At 37.9% G+C, this 24,806-nt stretch overlaps 1 protein-coding gene across 4 annotated transcripts in view; it reads right to left on the reverse strand.

The window, feature by feature from the left end:
* TLL1 (tolloid like 1) overlaps positions 1-24,806 on the reverse strand; it is a 162,731-nt gene that overhangs the window by 42,756 nt on the left and 95,169 nt on the right. For all 4 annotated transcript variants that reach the window (XM_030015076.2, XM_041124304.1, XM_030015059.2 and 1 more), the window contains exons 6-9: positions 15,475-15,653; positions 13,584-13,689; positions 10,568-10,692; positions 3,285-3,400 (exon numbers count right to left, since the gene is read on the reverse strand). In XM_030015076.2, the coding sequence (XP_029870936.1) occupies positions 3,285-3,400; positions 10,568-10,692; positions 13,584-13,689; positions 15,475-15,653 (526 nt within the window). The remainder of the gene's footprint in view (positions 1-3,284; positions 3,401-10,567; positions 10,693-13,583; positions 13,690-15,474; positions 15,654-24,806) is intronic.

Consider the following 24,806-nt stretch of genomic DNA (forward strand, 5'->3'; position numbering starts at 1 on the left):
TTCCAAACCTTAGTTGCCAGGATAGAGTTGGGAAAAGGATGGTTTTACTTAGGTGTTGTCATGTCATTGTCTCAAAGTGCTGCTATCTAAATGGAAACCATTAAAATTTAATGAACCTCCTCAATGGCCCCTGCCTTTGAAACTATATGAAATAACCTTCACAGCCTTTTCTCACTCTGACATGCCAAGGTATTTGATGATACAGCAATTCCTTAACTTTGACCAGAATTCATTAGCTGTACATAGGCAGAACCCCCAATCTGTCACAGCTTGATTTCTGGTCGGGAACCAAACAAGTATAAGTATATTTAAGATTCTGATTTGCAATTCTGCGAAGTATTAAATAGAACTACAGACAAGGCAGAGCTTGTTCAAGGGGACAGGATAGCTGAAAGTCTTCATAGGAAAAACAATCAATGGGTATTTGTCAGCACAGTTAAGGAATTATTGATTACACAGCAGATACAATTGTGCTACTGCAGCTTCAGGGAGAATATGTCATACCTCCTGCTGCCTGGGATAAGAAAGCACAAAATATATAGCAATACCAGGTAGTAGTAACTAAGTTTTCACAGATGGCATTTTTTCCCATATCAGCCAAGGATTTATCTGTCCTATTTTATCATTCATGTAAAACATTAAAGAAAATTGAAAAGTAAGGTAACCTATTCAAAAAGGTGGATTAAAAAAAACCCACTGGCATAGTTGCAACTCCCTATGCCAACAAAATTTCTACACACCAGAAGGCAGGATTCGCCCTGGCAGAGGGCATACAGTATTACTAACAGCACCCTCCCCCAGAGATTTTTCTGTCCATAGATATACTGTGTACAACTGTTTACCATATAGTCTTAAATCTTGAGAGACAGTGAGAGGTGAATAAACTGCCTTGTTTTAGTAATAGGCACGCACACATTTTAGGTTGGGCTGGCAATTTATGATGCCTATCAATAAAAGGAATGCTGCAGCTAGTGCGTACCACTGCAGTCCCGTCCTCCATTGAATTTCCTGCCATCAAAGATCGGAAGCGTCTGTACCTGCAGAAAGCAGCATGGATAGAAGTCCTCTAAACTATGCTCAAACAGCACAATGTTAAATCTCAATAAATAAGAGACAAGAGCTAGACAATCTGGACTGGTGCTTTTTCAATTTATTTTTAGGTGACTAAAGTGCTCACTGATGTTTCAGAACATGATGTGATGTACTTATACACAGTCTAACCTCCACACAATACTCCTGAGATCTATCAGGGTCAAAGCAGCAAACAAAGGAATAAAAATTTAAATATATTTTTATTTTCCCTTCATAATGTGAATATGTTATCATCAGTTACTGAGAAAATTTGGGATCAACCATAACGTGTGTCCAAGGTACCGTGATACTTGCATTAGTTAAGATTTAAACCTCATTTCTGCTATCTGCTATTCACATCAAGTACTTGCTGCAAATAGGGTCCTTTATCTCAAGACAGACAATATCCTATGAGAACAGCACTGGCAATACAGACTTTTTGAGACTAGCACAAATATCATTTACTTTGTTCTTGATGAACCATATGGAGACTATGAGAGCTGGAGGTCAGAACAGTGTCCTACAGACAGGACTTGTCACGTCAAATTTCAATTAGAAAATTCTGTTTAGTCTTTTTCCCCATTTGGAGTGGGAGGTAAGATGGGAAAGGAGCCAGTCTTCTTACATTGCTGACTTCAGGACAGGGGCTTTCCCCCATTTCGCTTTCGTACAGTATAATACAGCTCCAGTGGTGGTTACAATCTCAAGACATAATGGTATTACAAATACCTTACGGTTACACTAACATCCACAGATAGGTTTGCACGAAGTTGGAGTGTGCTATGAATACTTAAGCATGACCATTTTCTAACTCATATATTAATATTGTTTTCAAAAGCCAATAATAATTGTAGATGAACACTACAAATTTTTAAATTTTCAACTGAGGAACAGAAAAGAAACCTAAGCAATTTTTGTTGTTATCATAGCAGTGTCTAAGAAGCAACACAAACAGTGGGGACATAAAATTTTCTATCTAGATTAATTTGCATCTTTTGCGCAAACCTTCTCTTATTAATCTGTTTTCATTTGTTTTTCCCTGCCAACCTGCAGAGCCACCCACGCCCTCCCAGCACAGAGTGTGTTTATTTTCCCTCCTGTCTCTGGCTCTTGCCCAGAGGAGGGCGAACGCTTTCCAAATGACACTGCTTTCATCCCCCACAGTGGCAAATGCTCTTACAGCTCCTCAGGATCTATTAGTACATCAAGAACATATATTCTTGGTGTCTACCAGGACCTGACTTGAAATAAACATGGAATAAAGTAATCCGCTCAGGAGAAAACTATGTCCAATATGGAGTGGGAGACCACATACAAAATTAACTGAAATATCTGGGGGCAAATGTTGGGTTTTCTCTTTGGACTGTCCAGTACTGAGGCTGGTGGCTGGCTTCTATATTTCAGTCTTTAGGCTGTATTTGACTGCTTAATATCAGCCACTGCTTCTTGTAAAGAAACTTACTTCCCCCCCCCCCCCCCCCCCCCCACGTATTTTGTCTCAGGTGAAACTTCCCATCCTTCCCTCTACCCTTATTTATTTTGAGGCAGGCTTATATTTGAGCCAGTAATTTAAAACAAGATTCAGCTAGCATGTTTTGAAAGTGTACACAAGAAGAACAGGTTTTGCTTTCACTAGGATGGCACACTTCTCTTCCTGAACTGCTCTCACCAAGCCAATTTTTTTTTCCCCTAAAAATGATGCCCAGAAAGGAAAACTATACGCACTAGAACCGATACCGGGGAACACCTACAATGACACTTGCTTTACCCCACATTATTACTGTTTCACTTTAGAAACATTCATCATACTAAGAGCTTCCTTAGGCAGAGCCCAGCTATCCACCCCACACAGCTCAGTCAGCTCGCCTGAGCCCGTGCTGGAGAAGACACCATTCAGGAGCCTGGACTACCTCTTCCACCTTTACACCAAACCACTAACTGAATTGGAAACCAGTTTCAAAAGGATTTCATGAAGCAAACATGTAGCAGACTGAAATCATGCCTTCATTTCACATGGACAGCCACCAAATAGATGACGTGGTTCTAATGCTACAGACCAAAGTCAATAGCACATAGTTCATGGTCCTATTTTTTATGGCATACCATTGTTTTCAATTATTACGCAAGCTTTAAACTTAAATGAAAAGCTAAAGAAATGCAACATTTTATTTTGCAAATAGTATCTGTGTTTAGCTAAGGGAATGTTAAAATACCTTCTCCCCTGGGGTCACAGAGATTCTCCATATGCAGTGTGTGTAGGAAGGATAACCATTTGGAAATCCTGGAGAAGAAAAGTTGCCTGTAGATTCCTGCAGTGTTTCTCCACAGGCTGAAAGAAACAAAATAGAGTAAAAATATAAAATTGAATGCGCCTAACAGAGAAAAATGCAGCTTTCCGATATCTATTCAGAATACATTTAACTCACTGCAGATGAAGAATGGAAAACAGACTAGTTATTTAATGATTTATTCAAAACAATGATTTTCAGCCAGTCTGACATTCATTCAATTTTACACAGGATGTTTCTATTCCATGAACTATTTCACTTGTGTGCTGTCTGCTGACATAATCAAAATTACAGCAGTCTTAAAAATGTCATTGCTGTCAATCAACTGCAAAATTATACATATAACTTCACTTTGGTGAAAAAAGAAGTTAGCCACACCCTTAGACACATCCTTTAAGATCTAAACCAAAAGTAAAACAAAAGCTGGCACAGCATGATTGGCACCACACTGGAATTTCGTCAGTGGTTTCATTTAATTTAGTACTTTGCCCACATGAGAGACTGATCTGACCCAAACTCACTCATTTATATCGGTGTAGAAAACTAAATCCTATATTCAACAAAATCTCTTGCAACAGTGACTTGTAGAGATATGAGTAATAAAGCAAAGCAAATGTAAAGTCCTAAAATACCAAAGGCTTTTATATTCTTTATTATTGATGCTTTTAGCACCCATATCTCAGCTGTCAGTCATGCTACTGTCTGCTGGCAGACTGGTTAATAATTCCTCTTCACACTAAAATATAACATTGGAAGCTCTTGCCATTCCCCACCACTAAAACTGATTCCAGTACACCTCAGTCAGTCATCTTTTTTGACATTAATAAAGTTGTTTCACCCACCAGTTTTGCAGGTGTGATACGAGAGATGTGAATTTGAGAATATTATCCCATGACTGACAGTGTAATCAGATCTGTAGTGCTTTCAAATTACAGTGCTACCACTGCCAGCAGGTGAACTACTGTATCATCAAAATCTCAATGAATTATAAATGATCTGGAAAATCTTTAAATAAAAGGGGACAATGGAAGAGATTGTATATGACAAAGACAGACAACACAGCTGTAAAGGCTGTCTTGTTAAAACGTGTCAAAAATGTAATCTGACAACTACACTGTAATATCAGGCATAAGCTACATTCAAGGCATTAAATATGCTCTCTGGCACTGAAATGGTTATTGTGATGAGGAGAGAAAAGAAAGATTGGTGCAGCATCCAAAATTTTAACATCTAAAATCACCATCACTGTGTCCTTTAGGAATGAAACAGAAAAAAAAAAAAAAATTTCTTTTCCTCCCCTCATTTAAAAAAATGTGGGTTTATCTTCAAAAAATTGCAGGCAGCCACAGCAAATGACACATACAAAAAAGGTATTCAGCACTAAATAATTATTTCTGTACAAAGCCTTTTCAATGAAAAGGCTATATCCCTAATTAACCATGATTTTTTTCTAACACAGCAATGAACGCAAACTGAAATAAATCGCAGACTACTGTATGGGTACACCCAGCACTAGTGAACTGTATTGTAGCTTACAACGCATATGTAAAGCACTTAAGAGAAGGCCAAGAGAAAAACGTAGTAGTCTCATACAGGAGGAGAGGAAAGCAGAGCCCAAAGAGGACATACCCTGTGCAGCAGATGCACGCACGACTCAGATCTGCAAGGATCCAAGTATTTTGCTCACCGTTTTTAGAGCCCTCTCGTGTTCTTCCCCCCATGCATGGCTTCATTGAGACTACACCGCATCAGCATACTCTCACAAGGCATACAACCTTATTTCAAGCTTTAGTACATCTTCTGTTTGCTCTAGCTATAACAATTTCACCAACACTACAGTTACTAAGCAAGCCTTGAGCAGATGACATGATGAGAGATGGGGAATGCTGTTTGTCCATTCTTTTCTGCTCACATTGCATTTTTTTCAATTAACTGTAACTTCAACTCACAAATATTATGAAGTCATGCAATGCACACATCCACACAATATCAAGTATGTAAGCAAACCAAATGCTATCAAATATGTGGGACATACAAGATATCAGTTCAAATGCAGCCCTGCAAGAGGAGAGAAGGAAGACCCTGGAGTAGCTACTCCTTACTCTATTGAAGTCCCTAAATCACCCCTTTATAAAAGTAAACATATAATGAATTAAGCATAATAGCTTTACATTTTTTAAAACATTTAAGAATTTTTCTCTCTTATAGAGAGTGCAGGATTATTTTCTCCAAATTAATAACACTCCATGCTCCATATACAGAAGTTGTATATAGCCTTAAAACTATGGATTTTAAGTTGCAAAAGGTGCCATGGAACATTATCTTTTTCTAGGAATTATAGAATAAAGCCAGTTAATACAACAATTTAACTTCTATCCATATTAAATGCCTGGGAGCTCTCTATCAATCCAAAATTTTCATAAATATCTCTGAATTTAAGGGAAGCTCAAGAAAAATTGTAATTGGATAACTTCTAATTGGATAACTTCTACTAAGAATTAACACAATTAGAATTTATAAAATATGTTTGGGCTTTATGTTTTTCACCATATTTACCATTTAATTTAAAATTCCTGGTTACTCAAGGGAACTATAACAAGAACAGCTTACACTAATCAATAGTTGAATTAATTATCTATGGGATCTGAATTCCAGGCTGGCTTCCAGAGCCGCTGTAGACAGGGTGATATTTGGGCATTTCTTGTTTAAAAGCACATTCCTCTGCAATGGGTCAATGGTAATTGAAACAGTTAAAATTCTATCAGTAGAGAATGTAAAGGTTTTCTCTGTAATTGGACTGTGGCAACTATGGAATTCATGACTAGGCTTATAAAATGGTATGTTATAAACATTTTACCGTGTAATGGTCCATTAGTAATGGAGTCCACTTTGGGAAAGAAACGTAGAAGGAAAATGAGTAGTAAGGACCACTTATTTAAATTTCCTAAGAACTAATCTTAGTATATTTCATGTCAGAAGAAATTAATTACAACTTCAGTCTTACGCACCTTTGCTTTATAAAGCATTTGTACATTTTTATTCCATTGTTAATCATTAACAATGCCAATGTTTTCTCTAATGCTTTTTTTCCCCTTCTCAAATGTCATGCCTTATATCAATTTTACTAGGCTAGACTGCTTGCAGAAATGTCACTTTAGCTCTCCCCACTCACACACTCCAACCAAAAAAACAATCTCCTGTCTGTTTTACAGCTTGAGAAGGTTAGACTTCTGATAAGCCTTTCTGTGGTAAGGAAAGGGAAACCATTTTTCCTTCTCCTTGTAAAGATTAGCAATGTGTAAAGGCAGCAGGTAGATTATATGCTTATACAAAGCAATTTCTACCAGTGAACTCTGCAGCAGTGTTTAATTACACAGCCTGTGTATAACACCTCTTTGGGTTGGCCTACACACACGGTCAAGTTCCATTAAGGATTATAATGAAATCTGCAAATGACAAAGCCCAGATCCTCCAGGACACTTAGGAAACCAACTCTCATTCCTTTGTCCATAGCACTAGCAAATACATACTGTCATATATGGCTAATTTAAGCTTACCCTTTTCCAAAGAGAATTAAGATCTTTAATACTTTTTACTTAGACCCAAGTCTGTAAAACTATCCATACATGGCATATAAAGCTGCCACAGAGCCCTACAAATACCTGGTGCTGATAATGTACTTGTTAAACAAAAAACTTAAATTAGTTTACTACAACTCAGTGTCTTACTGTTGACTTGATTCCCCTTTATAGGGAAACAGTCTTAATCTAAAAACCTTAATCCTCCTTATGTAGTGAATAAAGGCTGACTTTTGAAGGTGAACACTCTTTTCTATTCTAATAGAGATGGGAGCAAGTTAAGCCTGGGGAACACTGACAATAGCCCCAGAAAAGAGCCAGGCTAGGTATCCTTCATCTGCTCTCTTCCACACATACTGTCACAGACCCTGGCAATTTGTAAATTTGCTGAACTTCTTCCATGTACCTTCTCTTCCTCTGAACAGCCTTCTCCTGCCAATCTGAGCCTCCCTTCCCATCAGTTATTCAGTCCCACTCTACCCAGTTATTTCTTTTCCTCTCTTTCTGCCTAAGAGTATCCTTCTCCATCATTTCTCTTCCTTATTCTTTTGCTCCTATAATACTACATAGGAATTTTAAATCAACTACAATTTCTATATAAAACTATAAAGGTAGACCTGTGTTGAAATTTTAGTAGCTACACCAGAAGAAAACATATTCTGTACTCCATTAGACAGTCTGAAAACTATTGTAATACATCCAGCCTTGAAGTTCAAGATCTGTTTTCAAATGCCAAGACACTCAAAGTTCAAAATAAGATTGGCAGAGGAAGGACCCTAAACTTAGTTCCTTGCTTTCTCCTTATTATTCTATCGTGTAACAATGTAACTCAGTATTAAAATGTAACAGATCCCTAACACCAATTATGTTTTCCTTCCACAAAAATCCTAAGAAAGTTTAAAACAAACCAAAACTGCTGTTGCTAGGTTGTTGAGCCCTGGCACTGACTCAGCTGATGAAAGACAGGTTATCAAATCTCATGCCTTGGCTTCACCAAGCTCAAAACTGTTCCTTGGTCACTAAGCCCTTTCCTGAATAATGACCCTGAATACCCTGACTAGCTAAACAACCCAGAAGGCTCAGCTGCTTCACAGCTGTGTGGATCAGTTTTATTCTCCAGCAGCCCTGAGCTCTACTTCATGTTCATGGGCCCCAGAAAACGCAGCCGGCTTCTTGGACCAGAAACTGCTTGCAGGAATAACTAGAACTCCAAACGAAACATGCACAATACCACAAAATCCTTTATCAAAGAAGTGTGCATCTCTGGAAAATAGTGATTTATTTAAGTTACTGTTTTCTGTATTTTCATTGTATTACATTTAAGGCAACACAAATGAACACATGAAACAATGCAGATGTTATTAACGTTTGAAATATTCACTGCTGTTTTATCACAAGCAGACATCATGAATAACATCTTTTGTCTGAAATAGGAAATACAGCATGCCTCCAAAAATAACAGACTGTCAGGGATTTTATTGCTATATACTACAATGATGGCATGATTCTTTTCATAAAACTGAAAGCTTAATGTCTGAATTTTCAGTCTCACTATTTGCTGGAAAACTTATTAGATCACAAGTGCCGTGCAACTTTCAGAGAGCTGCTTTCTTTATTGGTTGTTTAAGTTCATGTTGTGTTATTCAGTTATTCAGCTTCTATTAAAAATATTAACCGAAAACCCCAGCATGTTAAATAGTATGCTATTTAAAATTTGTAGCAAAACTTTCTGCCTTTTTCTCTCTCTTAAAACTCACTTTCTTTTATGGACTGGCTCACCTAAGTAAGGTTAGAAAACCAACGTCTTTTATCCCAAAGTTTGCCAAAGGAAAGTGCCAGAAAATGAACATGATCCTGCAACAACCATTCATTTTTATTATCCCTCTGACCTGTGTTCACCAGTGCTGCAAAAAATATCTTACTTTTAAAGTGTGCACTACTGCTGAACAACCATGGTTTTATAATACTGTGAAACCAACTTTCAAAAAGATTTTCAAGACATTGAAAGAAATGATAACTCATCATTACACGTTTTCATGAATTATATGAAAAGGACATTTTCTCTGAACAACTATTTGAACATTAGCTCAAAAAGCACACTACTTTTTCAGTTGACTGAAAGTGCATGTTAGAGTATTATATACACACTAAACAGCCTAGGCTGTAATTTGTTTTCTTTCTTTCTTAAGTAAATGTGATCATAAGATACTAGCTACTTTCACAGTAGTTTTAATTCTATAGACTATTTTTGTCTCAAAAATTTGTCTTTATCACAATATGTATGTATTCTCTGTGTTTATGAAATTGTTGCTCTCTGTGTACTTTTACTAGAAATAATGCTGCCAAGAAGAATGCCATTATTCAAGTACTTTCTGTATCAAAAGGAAAGAGCAAAAATTATTCCAAAAGGAACAGTTGTTAAAGAAAATGTGCTAAAGTGGTTTTTCCTCTGGTAGGCCCGGAAGCACTGTGCATGTTCTCAGTATATAGAAGATTATGATTCAGTGTACTTACAGCACAAAGGAAAAGCATATTTCAGCTGTACCGTGTGCATCAAATGCACATCAGATGCCCCAGATCTTCAGTAGATCCCACTCTTGCTGATATAAATTTGAAGCAGCTCCATCACTTCAGTCCTGATCCCTCATCTTAGTCCTTCTGTATTGATCAGGTGGTAAAAAGTAGCCATATATCTGACTTAAAACAGTTACTGAGACTTCATTTATTCCCGTGAGGAGCAGGAGGGCTGTAAAACCTATGTGGCACAGAGCTGGTACGTCTAGCCTCCCACAAGGACCTTGCTGGCAAATTCTGACTGAGAGATGGCATTTCTGAAGTGCTTCCGTTGACACCAAAGGTTAAAACTGGTATCAGCCATAACTAGAGCAAGGAAAGCAAAACCTTTTGCTTTGAGATTTCCACCACTCTGCCGGCACTTAATGAAGAACTAGCACTAGAGAACAATGAGAACCACAGGGCTGACTCTGGGTTACCCCAGACTTGCCACTGATGTCTCTGTGACAGACAACTCTACCCCAACACTATTTTGAGATAAAACATTCACATGTATTGAAAGTACAGGATGCTAGAATTCAGCAGAAGATATTCAAATACTAAAAGTATCTGTTAAAACTGTAGAAATTTTGGACTAAGATCTAACCAGAGCATCCATAAAAGAGTTTACAAGTTAGTTGTCCTGGCTTGTTATTTGTCAAATTTTCAAAAAATGTAATATGTTCAGAGCTGATTGCAATAATTTAATTTGCTCCTTCTGCACCCTACTTGAATTCAAATAAAAAAGGACTCCAGTCAATAGGCAAACTAGAAGTGATATTAAACATCTTTTTTTTTTTTTTTTTTTCCTAGTCATTGAACAACTAAGGAAAACAAAGACTGAAATGTCATGGAACTAAGTGTTGTTTCATACAGTTTATCTGTCCTTAAGTGCTTTGTGTTCCAGAGACCTTATCTATAAGATTTTTTTATGATTCAATTCTTGAACTGCCTACGTCAGTTGCCAACATGGAAAAAGACTGCTGAGCAGCTGACTCAAAAAAATGTATCATTCCTCTTGAACAACAAGTCAAACAGTTGCTAGTATGTGGTTTTTGTTTGTTTGTGGTGCAATACCTGGACATCTATACAGCTTTCTTGCCTGTGCAATATCTCCTTTACTTAGACGAGTACGCTGGCCAATGGCAGGTCGTATACCATTATCATCACGGGAAGGGAGAATGGTATCCAGAAACATGCCCCTAAAAAAAATAAAAATAAAAATAGACCCCAAAAACCCCTATCAGGTTTCTGTCATAAAACTGTCTGAGATTTAGGAATGTATAATGCTATTTTGTAAATCTAGAATTTACATTTGTCATAAATAAGAGGGTAAAATGCAGAACTTTAAATACAGAAAACGTCATAAAAATTCCTCAGGTTGGCAAACTTTATGCAAAGTTATCAAAAAAGAATCTTCTTTCAGTACATCAGTTAACATATCAGCTTTTATATTTCTGTTAGACAACAGGAAGAAAATCTCTTAGTACCATTAAGACTACACAGGAAAAAGGTACTGCTGTTAAGTACTTGCTATAATGAAAAAAATAAATTATGAAATTATATAAAAATACATAGATTAGGCCCTAACACAAAATTCTTAATCACCAAGTTCCTATTTCTAGCAAAGTTATATACTTCTAACAAAGTATTAAAGTCTGACTTACATGTGTAAGAGCAGGTAAAGTCAGGTACGCTTGCTAATCATTCTTCTGTCAGGTGTTATAACAGATCTAACTCTACTCTAGCCACTGCTGCTTTTGAAACAGAAATGTTTACTTGCCAGCCTCTGCTTGCTTTACAATAAAATATATCAACTTACCATAGGTGATTTTAATAACATTTACCCTAAATGACTAGACATAATAGAGAAGCACACTAGTTCCAAATGTGCAGTTTTATTCATAATTTCCCAAATTTTAAATATGATCAAAATATCTTGGTAGTCTCACATAAATTTTAAAAGAGTAAGGTACAAAACTAGGTTCTATTATCATGTTAGAGAATTTGAAAATCCCTCAAATCCCGTAAAATGGAAGTTAACAGATGAATATCTTTCTGTATTCTCTTTATTTTTTTTAATACTCTCTTGTATACTTGTAGGGCTTTTATTGAAAAGTAAAACTGGTAGCTCCAAAAATGAATGAACAGTAGGGATCTTTGTAGTTAGGAATACTGTTTATAAATACGGATTGTTTTTTAAATTATAATAAACGAACTATTTTGTGTATTGCAGGCACATACTGCTCTCTTTACCCAGTCAGATTTCTTGTGGCATCACTAGAAATCTGGAAAAAAAAGAAACATCTCAGGATGTTACCCTAATCTAAACAGTGAAATAAACTACTTGCAGCATTATTCAGTTACTAGAAATAAGGCACATTACTATTTCAAAAATGTGTTTGTATCTATAAATTATAATTTTATTTTCCACTGACTTTTAGTACAACCTGAAACTGATGCTATTCATATTTTGAAAAATGTTAAAACAATCCTCCCTTAAATGCCTTAGCACTTTAATAAGAGAAGAACCTGTAACAGTTTTAATACAGCACGAACAACATCACTGTGTGTGACTGGAACTTTATGGTGTTTTATGATTTCTACTACTTATACAGGTGAGTAAAGTCTAACAACAAACAGCTGGCAATATGCCTCACTGAGCACAACTCACGCTTTCAAGATAAATCAGTGCAAATCAATACAGGACCTCAAGGGTTTGCTGGTTGTTTTTAAACAGTATGAAGTAACAACCTCTTGTACCTTGGGGCAGGGCATGCCTACTCATAGCAATATCAGTTTTTGCCAGCTTGGAAAGTGGTGAGATCAGGGCCCACAAATCAAATTATCTTGATGTTGTCATTGCCCTAGGACTCTGGTGGGGTTCCAGGTTGTTAAATTACTGTATTTTATATACGTTCTTATAATCTCTTCCTTAAGGTAATGGTATCTGTAACTGGATTAAGCAATGTGACTAATATCTACCTCATATGGCTCATTCCCACGCTCTTCCAGGGGTGAATTATGTGTATGGTGAATACATACTTTGGTAGGATTTTTTTTTTTTTTTTTTAAATACTGTCATTTATATTGAGGAGAACAAGCTTAAGAAATTTGCAAAGGCTGTTGAGGTTTCTGGTGGTCTTTGGTTCATTCCAGAGTCTCAGATTGTCTAGTAGTTTTGCTTTAAAAAGCATGAATTGGGGGAAAAAAAGCTAAGCACATAATTTTCAAACTAGCATTTTTTGTTGGGGATTTTTTGAGGTTTCTTTTAAGTTACATTACTCTGGTATTTTTAGAGATTAATTAGGTGAACTGTGACTTGGTATGAAAGATAACAGGAGACCAAGCGAAAGACTCCTTCTTCACTTATTCTCCAGAGTAGGGCTAGCCTATGGGAACAGCTCCTTGTACAGCTCCCCACAACCATGCAGAGTTTCAGAGCGAGCCCCACATGAGTTACTATGGAGTTGGGAATGGGTCAGCCTGCAACAGGCCAGAGCAAAACCAGCAGAACTCTTTATTATATGTTTTTGATGACAGTAACAACATGTACAAACAATAGAGAAGAGGCTGCAGCCTCTCTTATAAATGGTTGACTGCAGTCCTTAGCAAAGGCTGTGGCTTGCATGGTAGATGTCCCAATACCATAATGTGTTCTACCTGCATAACCCATAGTTACTCAGACATTATGCATCAAAAGTTATTTCTCTTTAAGAGAGCAGATCAAGTTACACATAAAATTCCTAACTATTTCACTCATTTGTTTTTTCTAAATTCAAATTTTTGTGGAGACAAAAAGAAAGTGAGTATTATATGAAGTGATGTTTCCAGATTATCTTGTCTTAAAATCTAAAGAACTGAAGCCAGATCAAAAGGCTTCTTTGAAAGTGAACAGAAAAAAACCCCCATGTTTAAAAATATAATTAAATTATTCTGACTTAAAATAAACAAGCTGTGCTTTTTGACTGCTGTAAGAATACTATAGTGCGAGGGATATTTTAAGCAGTTTCGGAATACTTAAAGCATAGTTCTTAGCATTCACAGAGAGGAATAGAATTAAAAGTCAAAAGGTATAACCTGAGACTCCAACCTTGAGAAGGTGTTCCTGGCATAGTGCATAATGCTGTCAAAGTCATACGGTTCCCCAAGGGAGTTCACCTCTCCAGGCTCCATCTTCAAGAAGTTGTATTCCTGACCTACGAATGATTGATAATCAGTTTCTTTAATTTTATTTTTTTAAGATAAAAACCAAACAGGAGAAGAAAAACAACAAAGATCCTAACCTAATCACTCACTGACATTCATAAATCTTAGCCATTTGGGAGTAACTGTGTGATTTTATTAACCAAGAGGGCAGACATGTCTTCTGAAACACACATCAAATTCCTGTATTTGGCATTTAGAAAGACTGTTCTCATTCACCTAACCCACATAAAGGTCCCATACGTTATGTTGCACTTCACGTAGAATTCATAAAATTTGCTGGCTTGGTTCTTAATTCCAGAAGGAAATAATTTTGACAGCAAAGACCCCGAAAGAACCCTCCTCATCATAGGCTCATTAGACTGGATGCTAAAGAGACTTTGCTTCAGCAAAGTCTACTCTCTGAGCCCCCATGTAATACAAACACTACAAAGTCACATTTTCAAGAGCCAGCTGTTGCAACTTAATGAAAGCAGAAGAGGAACAAAAGAATTATACTTAGTTCATAATTCCAGACCAGAAGTTCTTTGTCCTAATCAGCGTATTAAGAAATGCAAAGCACCCTTTATTCCAATTCATATTCCCATTGGTGTCTTGCAAAAAAAACTGCGGTGGCATTAACATTATTAACCAACATAATTTCCATAATATAACAAAACTCAAATGTCTTGGTGGTCATGACTTCCTGATCCCATTTAGTGATCCTCAAGCTCATGCCACACCACAAGAAGTGGTTTCAGCCAGAAACTAGAGAGACAACTGAAAGGAGAGAGCAGGAGGCTGAGGATGGCACTCCAGCTGATTTTCCCCATCGCAGGAAAAGAACAGGGGAAGACCACTTATGGCATCTACACAAGTCAATAACACAGAGAAAACAAAAGGAAGGCACATGCCCTTTCAGGACTTCAGAGACTTGTGGGAGTGTGTATTAGCTGCCAGTCATCTTCCAAGTCCTAGTTGAGGTGGCAAAGATTTCTTGCATCTCAAATTTATTTTGTTTTAAAACATTTTCTGTAGGAACAAATACTCCAAGCTATCATTGGACAATTTCTGATTTGACCCCTTCTTGAGCAGAGAATTCCTGTAAGTCAAAATCAGTGTTTCACAAAGACCATGCACATTTATGAACACTGCAAATAAAACATGCCTAATTCCCTCCCATCTTGCCCACACAACACAAGTGTGGGCACAAGAACTAGACTGACAAAGAGATGACAGTCACAGTTTAAAGTTCTCAGGTTCCTCAGATGCTTTGTCTCAACAACGCCAAGCCCATTGACTAAAGCTGCAAGCTCTGTAGGGGTGGGAACAGTGCCCATCTTTATCACAGATTCAACCTCCTCAGCTTACCTCCCCAGTCTAAACCTCTTGGGCAGCTAAAAAGCTATTGACGTGCTTCTACTCACCATTCATTAAAGACTACAAAAGAAAAGCCCTTTCTTAAGCACAGAAACAGGACTTTTAAAGGGTTTTAAGAGCAATAGTTTCCTTCAAAGTTTTTGAGCATGATTACTACTTCTCTCCCTCTAGCCAATACTATTTAATGGCTTGCTACTTCACCAGATCTTTAGAAAAGCTTATATTTTAGTTGCAGTATTTCATTTGCGAATCAGCTTGAGACCAGGCTAGCTAAGAGGAATAGCAGGCATAAATGTTCATTTCTGCTGTTCAGTTCATTTCTGCTACTCAGCGTTCAGTTTTAAGAGAGCTGAGCAGATGAAGGAAACACCAAAAATAAACAGACTTTTTTTCCCAAAATACTTCTCAGAATATCTCACCAGGCTGGATGTTTTCTCTAATGATGGTGACATGGTCATCACGGTCTGGTCGTGTATGTTCGTGCCAAAAACCTATCACATGACCCAACTCATGGACAACTATACCAAATTTATCACAATTCTTGCCAATAGATATAGCCTGAGGACCATTTCCCCTTCGACCCACATAAGAACAGCACCTGTAATTAAAACACAAACACAGATGAAAGTTTTCATGCATATCTCTATAAACTATATAGGAAATTCAGTTAAAATATGGGAAAATATTATATAAAAAAATCAGCAGAACAATACACTATGCAATTTCTGCCGTCTCACAAAGTCTAGATCTAGTGCAAGAACAACTTATTGTTCAGAATACCCAATAAGGACACATGAATGTTTGCGGGGTTTTTTTTATTCAAGGTCTTCTTAAAAGATGCCAGCTATGCTCAATAGAATTGTTGCTTGTGGCCTTGTATCTCAGAATGACACAGGAACTGCTTTTCACCCAAAGAACCAATAAAAATAAAGTTGACTGGACATACCACCTCACCCATGCATATCACTACTTTCTTGCCCATGCACACTCAAGAGGCATACAGAGGGAAGAGGAAAGAATAAGTAAAGCAAGGTTTCTTCTGTGCCATACTTCTGCTGTGTGTCTTGACAGCACTCACCAGACTTTAGTCACTCAGTTCTGATAAGTTTGCTTTATTTTGATCTGAAAAGTCACTCTACTTCATTAGTTCCATCTATAAAGGGTACAGAAATGATGCAAGTGAAATAGTAGTCCTTTAAAAGATGCACTTAGCATGCAGTTGAAAATCCAGAAGGAAGGTATCCTGAATGAGATGCGGAATCCTGTGATGCCACTGTGCAACCCCTCCTCATTTTTTGTTTCTCTGGCTATGGGTGATACACAATGTCATTTGCAACAACAGTATATTAGGAGGTTGAACGCTCTGGATATGTGCAAAGAGTTTTTTTCTCTCACTCCTGTTTTCTTGTAATAGGAACCTTAGTCCCAGAAAGCCATATTTTCACAAGAAAAAACCCAACACAAACAACCCCAAAAAACCCCGCTTCAAAACTGCTCTCATGTTTCGTTCCTGTTCCGCTGCACTTCCATGATTCCAGTATAAACTTATGGAACAGAGATGCCCTTTTCAGCTTTCATACTGTCTGCATTTATCTGAGATGTCCACTTTTTGGTTAGAAAAAAGTCTGCTGACTATGCTAGGAAAAGGAGAGAAATGAGAGTAAAGCAAATCCTAGCAAAATGGAAGACAATTTCAGGTTTTGTAAACTGATTCTCTGTCACCTCTGAAGATCTTAAATATTTCAAGCCAGCATTATATTCCCTAATAAAAGCCTGATTTCCCTGATTCCCAGAGCAGATCTCTGCTCTGTAAATTCTGCCATCTGTCACGTTGTCGTGGTTTAACCCCAACCAGCAACTAAGCACCACGCAGCCACTCACTCACTCCCCCCGACCCAGTGGGATGGGGGAGAAAATCGGGAAAAGAAGTAAAACTTGTGGGTTGAGATAAGAATGGTTTAATAGAACAGAAAGGAAGAAACTAATAATGATAATGACAACACTAATAAAATAACAGCAGTAATAATAAAAGGATTGGAATATACAAGCGATTCACAGTGCAATTGCTCACCACCTGCCAATCGATGCCCCGTTAGTCCCTGAGTGGCAATCCCCTCACCCCCACTCCCCCCAGTTTATATACTGGGCATGATGTCACATGGTATGGAATACCTCGTTGACCAGTTTGGGTCAGCTGCCCTGGCTCTGTCCTGTGCCAACTTCTTGTGCCCCTCCAGCTTTCTCACTGGCTGGGCATGAGAAGCTGAAAAATCCTTGACTTCAAACTAAACATTACTCAGCAACAACTGAAAACATCAGTGTTATCAACATTCTTCACATACTGAACTCAAAACATAGCACCGTACCAGCTACTAGGAAGACAGTTAACTCTATCCCAGCTGAAACCAGGACACAGGTGGAATGGAATTGTACTGAGCAGATCACCTCCACTCTCTCCCTCCTCCGTCTTTTTTTATAAAAACATGTTTTCTGATGCAACATTCACATAGCAGAATATATTTGGCCCTTGAGGAGGTCGATGCTAATGTGGTGAATGATCCTATCTTTCATATGTCTCTGTGGGCAATAAAGGAAGAGCAGCCATGGGAGCAATACTCACAGCGGATTAAATTCTACAGACAACATTTAGCTTGTTCCTCCTTTTCAGGTTTTGTGGTGGCAAAGACACTTTTCACTTTGGTTAGTTGGCTAGCTAGTCAATCAGTCTTGGTTGGTCATCTTCATTGATTTTTGTTAGTGTCTAATACAACCAGAATTTTAAAATATGAATATTAGAGAAGTACAGCCATGGCATTTTAGCTCACAATACCTGTTCTTAGTAAACATATACTGGTTTTGCACTAATGGTTAAAATCAAAGACAGATATACCAAAAAAAGATAGTAATATCTTAAAATTATAAAGGCCACACAAATTACTTTATAGAGGAAAGTATTACTACAACAGCCTAGGAGGGTTGTATCAAGAATTTTGAAACTAATTTGAAAATACTCTTAGGAAAAATTATTCTTCACATTAAAATCATTCCTTGCTATCTCAACTGCTTCTCAAGTATTCCTACCTTCAAAATAAGTTAACACTTTTCTTCCTGCTTTAGATAGTTCCAAGGATAGGTATGAATCACCTTTTTAGGTCAAAGCACTGAATCAGGCTCAGTGCTTCAGCTAGAGTTGTGCAATATCATGTTTAATTATTTTCTTAAGGTGCTTTTCTTAAGCCTCTTCAAGGCTCTCTTCAAGGCAGGTAAATAAAAACAATGGTAATTTAGACTCCCTGCTACAATTCTGTGCCATTGTCAATGTTGCAGGTTTATGTGCTACTGTTCCACGCCACAGTAAAAGAAAATAAAGAACACCTGTGTATTGCTCTGTGTATTTCCCTCACTCTGTAGAAACTGTATTAACACAAAATTACTATTTACAGTATTTATGACCTATTCATTTACCTTATGTGCCCTAAAAATACAGCACAGGTGATAAAAAGGAGCAACAGATAGCAGAAATAAGATTAAAATAAAAATTTAGAGCAGTTACACCATTTTATCTCATGATTCCACAGTGGATTTCACCTTTGCACCTGACACGCTGACATGGTTTTGCTTAACATATTTTTCAGACTGCATGTTTGCAGAATAAATACTATGGCTACAGGTGAATATGTAAACACAATTAAAGCACTACAGATATTTTCAATATCATTTTTACCCTGGTTTTTATCTTTCACAAGTCAGTAAACTCTTTGAATATGTTTCTATTGTGCAATAAGGAAATTACCATAGTTCATATACTCTCTTATTCACTTGTGCTCACCCTGGGCAGAGAAGTACTTGGATCCCTAAGAGGGTTTGGGGATTTTTGTTGTTTTGTTGGGGGTTTTTTTTGTTGTTTGTTTGTTTTTTAAACCTCCTACACAGTGTTGTTTACTGTCCCATCCAACTAGACAAGGAATGCTGGAGTACACACTTTGTACTCTGAGCCAAAAGTAGTAGAATTTGCAGTAACTCTTCATTCTCAGAAAAGTTCATTCATTTAAAAAGCCATTAAAGACCTTCTGTCCTCAGTACAGAATTCCCAATTCACTGTCACAGGCAGTTGCGTTACGTGCACTGAATAAATTTGTCAAACACAGTTCCTAGGTCCCAAACATTAAACCTTTTAGAAAACATTGCTCCTTATCTTTGAACACTTTGAAGCAAGAACTAAGATGTATCATTTTCCTTGGCAGTCTGCAGGAAACCATGGTAGAAAACACAATCAGATGAAGTAATCCACATTCTGTGAAAGCCTTTTACCATTTCCATATTAGGTGAACTTAACGAGTTAGGGCTTCCTACCTATGTTAAGGTCATGTACATCATTATGGTAATTATGCTGTACTGACCTTAACTTGTACAAAGAGATAAAATGCACTGACAATGCCTGATGGTTATTTTAAAAACAGAAAAGCATAAAATGCATGCAGTCTGTTAGAATTCACATTACAGACTACTAAATATGGATAAATTTCCACTGATTCTTGCATAATTCAGGTTGGAAGCGACCTCTGGCAGTCTCCAGTTTAACTTTCTGCTCAAAGCTGGGTCAGATATGAAGTCAGACCAGGGCTGCTCAGGTCTTTATCCAGTTGGTTCTTGAAAACCTCCAAGGATGGAGACAGCATAGCCCCTCTGAACAACCTGCTCCAATGCTTGGCTGTCCTCACTGTGAAAAATCTATTCCTTATATCCAGTCTGATTCTCTCTTTCTTTAGCTTATGCCTGTTGCCTTGTGTTCTCCCACGAAGCTCTTCCACCATGAAGAGCCTGGCTCCCTCTTCTTGTTGCCCTCCCCATAGGAACTGAGGCCTCCTGCTGGGTCTCCCTAAAGCCAACTCTTCTCCGACTGAGCAAACCCTGGACCGTCAGCATCTCCTCACAGGGCACAGCATCTCCTCACATCCCTCCCCATAGGAACTGAGGCCTCCTGCTGGGTCTCCCTAAAGCCAACTCTTCTCCGACTGAGCAAACCCTGGACCGTCAGCATCTCCTCACAGGGCAAGTGCTCCACCTCCTGAGCATCTTGACAGCCCTGTGCTTAAGTCCTTCCAGGTTATTAATATCTTTCTTGTACTGAGAGCCCACAAGTGGATGTAGGGTCTACCTGTAATCCAGCAAGTGGTGCACAAAGAGGGATAACCCCTTCCCTTGAGCCACCACCAGCTGTGCTTCTGTTCACACAGCCCCAGACACTACTGGCTGCCTTTGTGGCCAGGGCCCATGGCCAACTTCTGCCCAGCTCACTGCCCCATGGCTTTCTGCACAGAGCTACTCCTCAACCCGGCAGTGCCCATCCTATCTTGCCCTTCCTTTGCAAGTGCAGGACTTTGTATCTGACCTTGTTGAACTTCATAAGGTTCCTGTTGGTCACTTCCTCCAGCCTGCCTGGGCCCTTCTGGGTGGCAGCTCTACCACTGAGCCTATCATCTGGTGTGTCCCCCAACTTGGTGTCATCTGCAAACCTTATGAGAGCATGCAACGTCACCTCTTCACCGGTCATCGATAAAGACGTTAAAAAGGACAGGTCCCAGGTTAGGCCCCTGTGATACTGCACTTTCAGTCACAGTCTGAGTCCAAGCCATTAACCACAACCCTACAAGCCCAACCACACAACCGATTTTAACCTATCTAGCTCTTCATTCAATTATAATTCTGCAAAATACACCTTGGAGACTCAACACATTTGTTTAAATCCTGGAACTGAATTTGCAATTGAAAACCTTTATGATCTGAATACAACACATGATGGCAGTGCAAGAGATTGATGAGAATAAAGTTAGGATAACCATGCATAGTTATGAAAAGGCAGAACAAATCCTTTAGTTTAAAACAGTTGAAACACTTCTGCTGAGTCTTCATGTTTACCACTGTGTGGAAACTCTATAGAGAAAAATTGCAGTGTAGAACTAAAGAACATTAATCATTTCTTATAGCTTAAAGCAAATCAATAGGTTATTAAGACTGTAGGTTGTAGAATATTTAATACAATTTCAATAGTTTTAACATGCTTATGTTATTGACTTCATGTACATTACATGCTTCAACTAGCAAAGACATATTTGGTGGCTTCAAAATTTCCATAGATTTTCAGTAAAATTTTTGCAAAATGATACTTTGGAGACAAACAGAGAAAAGGAAAAAGGGAAAAAATAATAAATAAATATTCCAGATAGCACCCTCTATGATGTCCCCAGTTCTGCTTTTATTGACACTATTTGCAACAAGGGCAAAAGAATAAAACAAGAATTTAACTACAGTCTACCTCTTCCTATCCTTTTTACTTCATTTGGACCAAAAGAGGGTTTAACCTTTTAAGGTCGTGCACTGTATCTTGGAAAAGGTCAGGCAATAATTGTGCCATAATAGCAGAACAACAAAATGGCTTGTATAACACATTAAGTTATTAAGACGATTTGTTTTTAGAAGAACATATGGTAAATAAATACCTCATTAACCAATTTACCAAATACAATTAACAATACCAAAAAGTTGATTGTTTCTTGAGAACAGAGGTGCTTAAGATCACCTCTGAAAGCTTTTATTGGTATTTCATAGATCAGATAGACTTTTAGGTGTTTGCAAAAATAATTTGACATTTTACTATTATAGTCACAAAAAACAAGAGAAGTTAGGCATTATCAAATGTGTGTAGTGGCTTTGGGTACCTCATCTGACACATTTGAAAGACGTTTTCTTTTCAGAACAAAAAAAATTAACTGCAATCTTTTACATAGTATTCCTCTAGGTGGTCTAACACTGAACACCTAAAACCCAACAACATTAGGAATTATTTTTTTAGTGCTGGCCCACTCCTAAAAACAAGCAGCCAGATGGGTATGGTAATTCCCTTACAGTGGTTACTTAACAGATTTCAAGTGCTTCCCAGAAATTATAAACAAATTTATTGAGTATTTCTTTACATGCCAAAGAAAAATTAGAATTAACACCAAGTCTTAAAATAACAGCAGCAGTGCACACTCATAGAGGGTCATTAGGATTTGCTAGGTTGAGTGTCATGTCAAGCACACCAGATTCATGCAATTAAGCTACAAGATTCTGATCATTTCAACAGCTGCATTGAGTCAAAGGGTAAGGAAAACTAAAATAAATAAATCTATGAAAAAAATTAATTTGCAATATCATGGGTGTGACCCCAGGTGTGTTTGGCAAAAGACCAAGACCTCTCTCTGCTGTATGACCACTTGTCATGCCCCTTAAACTCAGTCAACTGGCAGCTTTTAAAGCTCCTCATCTCTTTAATCTTTATTGCACCAGACAGCAGTTGGAGACAGTAACTATTTATGAATCTCTAATTCCATTTAATCAGTCTAGCTGACCAATGACGGTGAGCAAAGAGAAACAAATGACAGAGAAAGTGAAATGACTGGAACAACACACTCATTCTTTTAAGTAATACTATTTCATAGCTACTGTCAAAAATGCTCTTAAATTAATATGAAGGAAGAGAGAATCGGGTAGGGTCAATGTTGCCCTTTTTTAAAAAGCTGCACTCTTCAGAGTGTGATAATATAAAAATCCTCATAGACCACAACATCAGCTTGCCATGGCACTGACTGTATGAAGTTGTGGATGAAAAGCTGCAGAACTTCATAAACATACTAGGAATGCATATCATCACCTACATGTTAGACAAAGCAAGAGAAAGTTCACAAAATTCACGAACAAAATCTCACTGAAGAAGCAGAGTTTTTCTCTTGGTGAAAACACGCCTCTTTCAATCACATATACAACTCATTCTGTACAAAGGAGATATTGGCTATGACCTGGCTTGATGAATTTGCTTATTGTCAGGGATCAGTACAATCATGGTTACTAAATGTTCTGATTCACTGCCCTAAGAGGACCTGTTGTGATGCCAGAAGCGGCTACTGCTTCTTCGTCTGCTCCATGGAGACGACTACCCCAATATTATAAAGAACAGCCAACTGAGCCTGTTCCTCAGCCAACAGCTGCCTATCCCAGTGTATTAACACGCATCACCCCTCATTCAGTTTATGTTAATGCACTATGTTTTAGACTAGGGCAACTGCTCACCTACACCTTGGTCACACCCATCCTGGAGGCCACGCCACAACCAGCAGAGAAGCTGTGTCAGCTGCTGTGGGCAGGAAGAGTGCCAGCTGCTAGAGTCAATTACCACCCGAGAGCATGAGTCAGCCCTAGTGCAACGGATTATTTAGCACAACTCTGAATTTCTTCTCATTCCATAAAAGTGATTGAGCACCTTTTATAACATGTATACCTTCTTAAAGCTAAAGAATGCTGCAGAAGGGTACCTCGGGCAATGAATTTACCTGGTTCACCAACTTTAAGGACTTGCCTGTAAGGCCTATTTAATATACTAGCAAGTTTAAAAAACATTAAAACATTCAGAAGGTGTTCAGTCTACAATGTTTGGGGAAGCACGTGAAAGAGATTTGGTCTCTCTGTATCTCAGACAGCTTTGTCAAATACCCATACAAGAGGATACGGTAGTGATTGTAATAAGTCATCTGAAATTTTTCATTAAAAGTGCTTAAGTCTTCCAGTGGAGAACAAAAATTGCCACAAAGTCAGATCAAAGGCATGCTGAGATGCCAGAACCATATGACTAATTGTTCTTTTTTTGTCTCACTATACAAAAAGAAGTTTGATCTTGTACTCGGTAATGTTTATCAAGAGCATGTGACTATAGGCCATCCCAGTTTGCTGACACCTTTTTTGGCTTTCCATACAGAGAAGTGTACTGACTGTGTCTTCAGGCACTTACTATCTGATAACAAGAAACATAAGGCTAGAGAAGCAGTAGTGAACAAAGAGTGTTTTGAACCTGTTTACAAATTAAGTTTTACTTGCCCTAATCAACTAGCTGCATAAATAGCTGCTGTAATAGGTATTAATGCCAATGTACACTGCTTTGGTAGAAGAATCATAAACACTAGTATCTTAATACTATATTCTTATTCTCACATCTGCAGCTAATGGGTATAAATGACTATCAGTAATTACAAAATTTCAAACTAATTGCTTCAGCTGTACTAAGAAACAATATTTCAATAATTAACTGTTCTCAAAATCTGGTTAAATAAACAAGACGTGCTGACACAATTGTAGTTTAAGACTGCAATAGATGAAATTATTCTGATGGGAAGGAGGGATCCAGCTGTAAAGCTTTTGACATTTTTCCACACAAGCTGCCCATAAACAAACTATAGAACCCTGATACAAAGCGGGGTATGAAGCAGGTTGGAATATTATATGAAGTGAAGATAGAAAAGATGCTCTTTAAACTTGCAGTCTAAGAAAAGACTGCTAAATACCATGAAGACAAGCCTGGAATTGATAGCTACTTTAACAGATTAGAGAAGAGATCTGAAAAGGGAAATACAGAATTATTTCACGTCCTGAGATGGGCAAAACACGGCACATGCTGGAACCAGTGACAGCGTATTAGTGCTGTGGAAAGAACTCTGACTTTTATTTGGAGTCACATCCCAACTGATCACAAGTCAAATGTGGCAGCTGTTGAGAAATAGGGAGGCATCATGCTTAGGTACCCAAGTGGAAGAAAGACTACAAGATACATGAATTAGCTCTAGCACTGGCTCAGCAGAAGTAATGATTCATCTGGACAAACACACCCTAGTTTTGAGTCCTCAATTTCAAGAAAGATGTGGACTAGTTGAAAAGAATCTCA

This window comes from Aquila chrysaetos, chromosome 1 (assembly GCF_900496995.4).
Source record: "Aquila chrysaetos chrysaetos chromosome 1, bAquChr1.4, whole genome shotgun sequence".
Taxonomy (NCBI): domain Eukaryota; kingdom Metazoa; phylum Chordata; class Aves; order Accipitriformes; family Accipitridae; genus Aquila; species Aquila chrysaetos.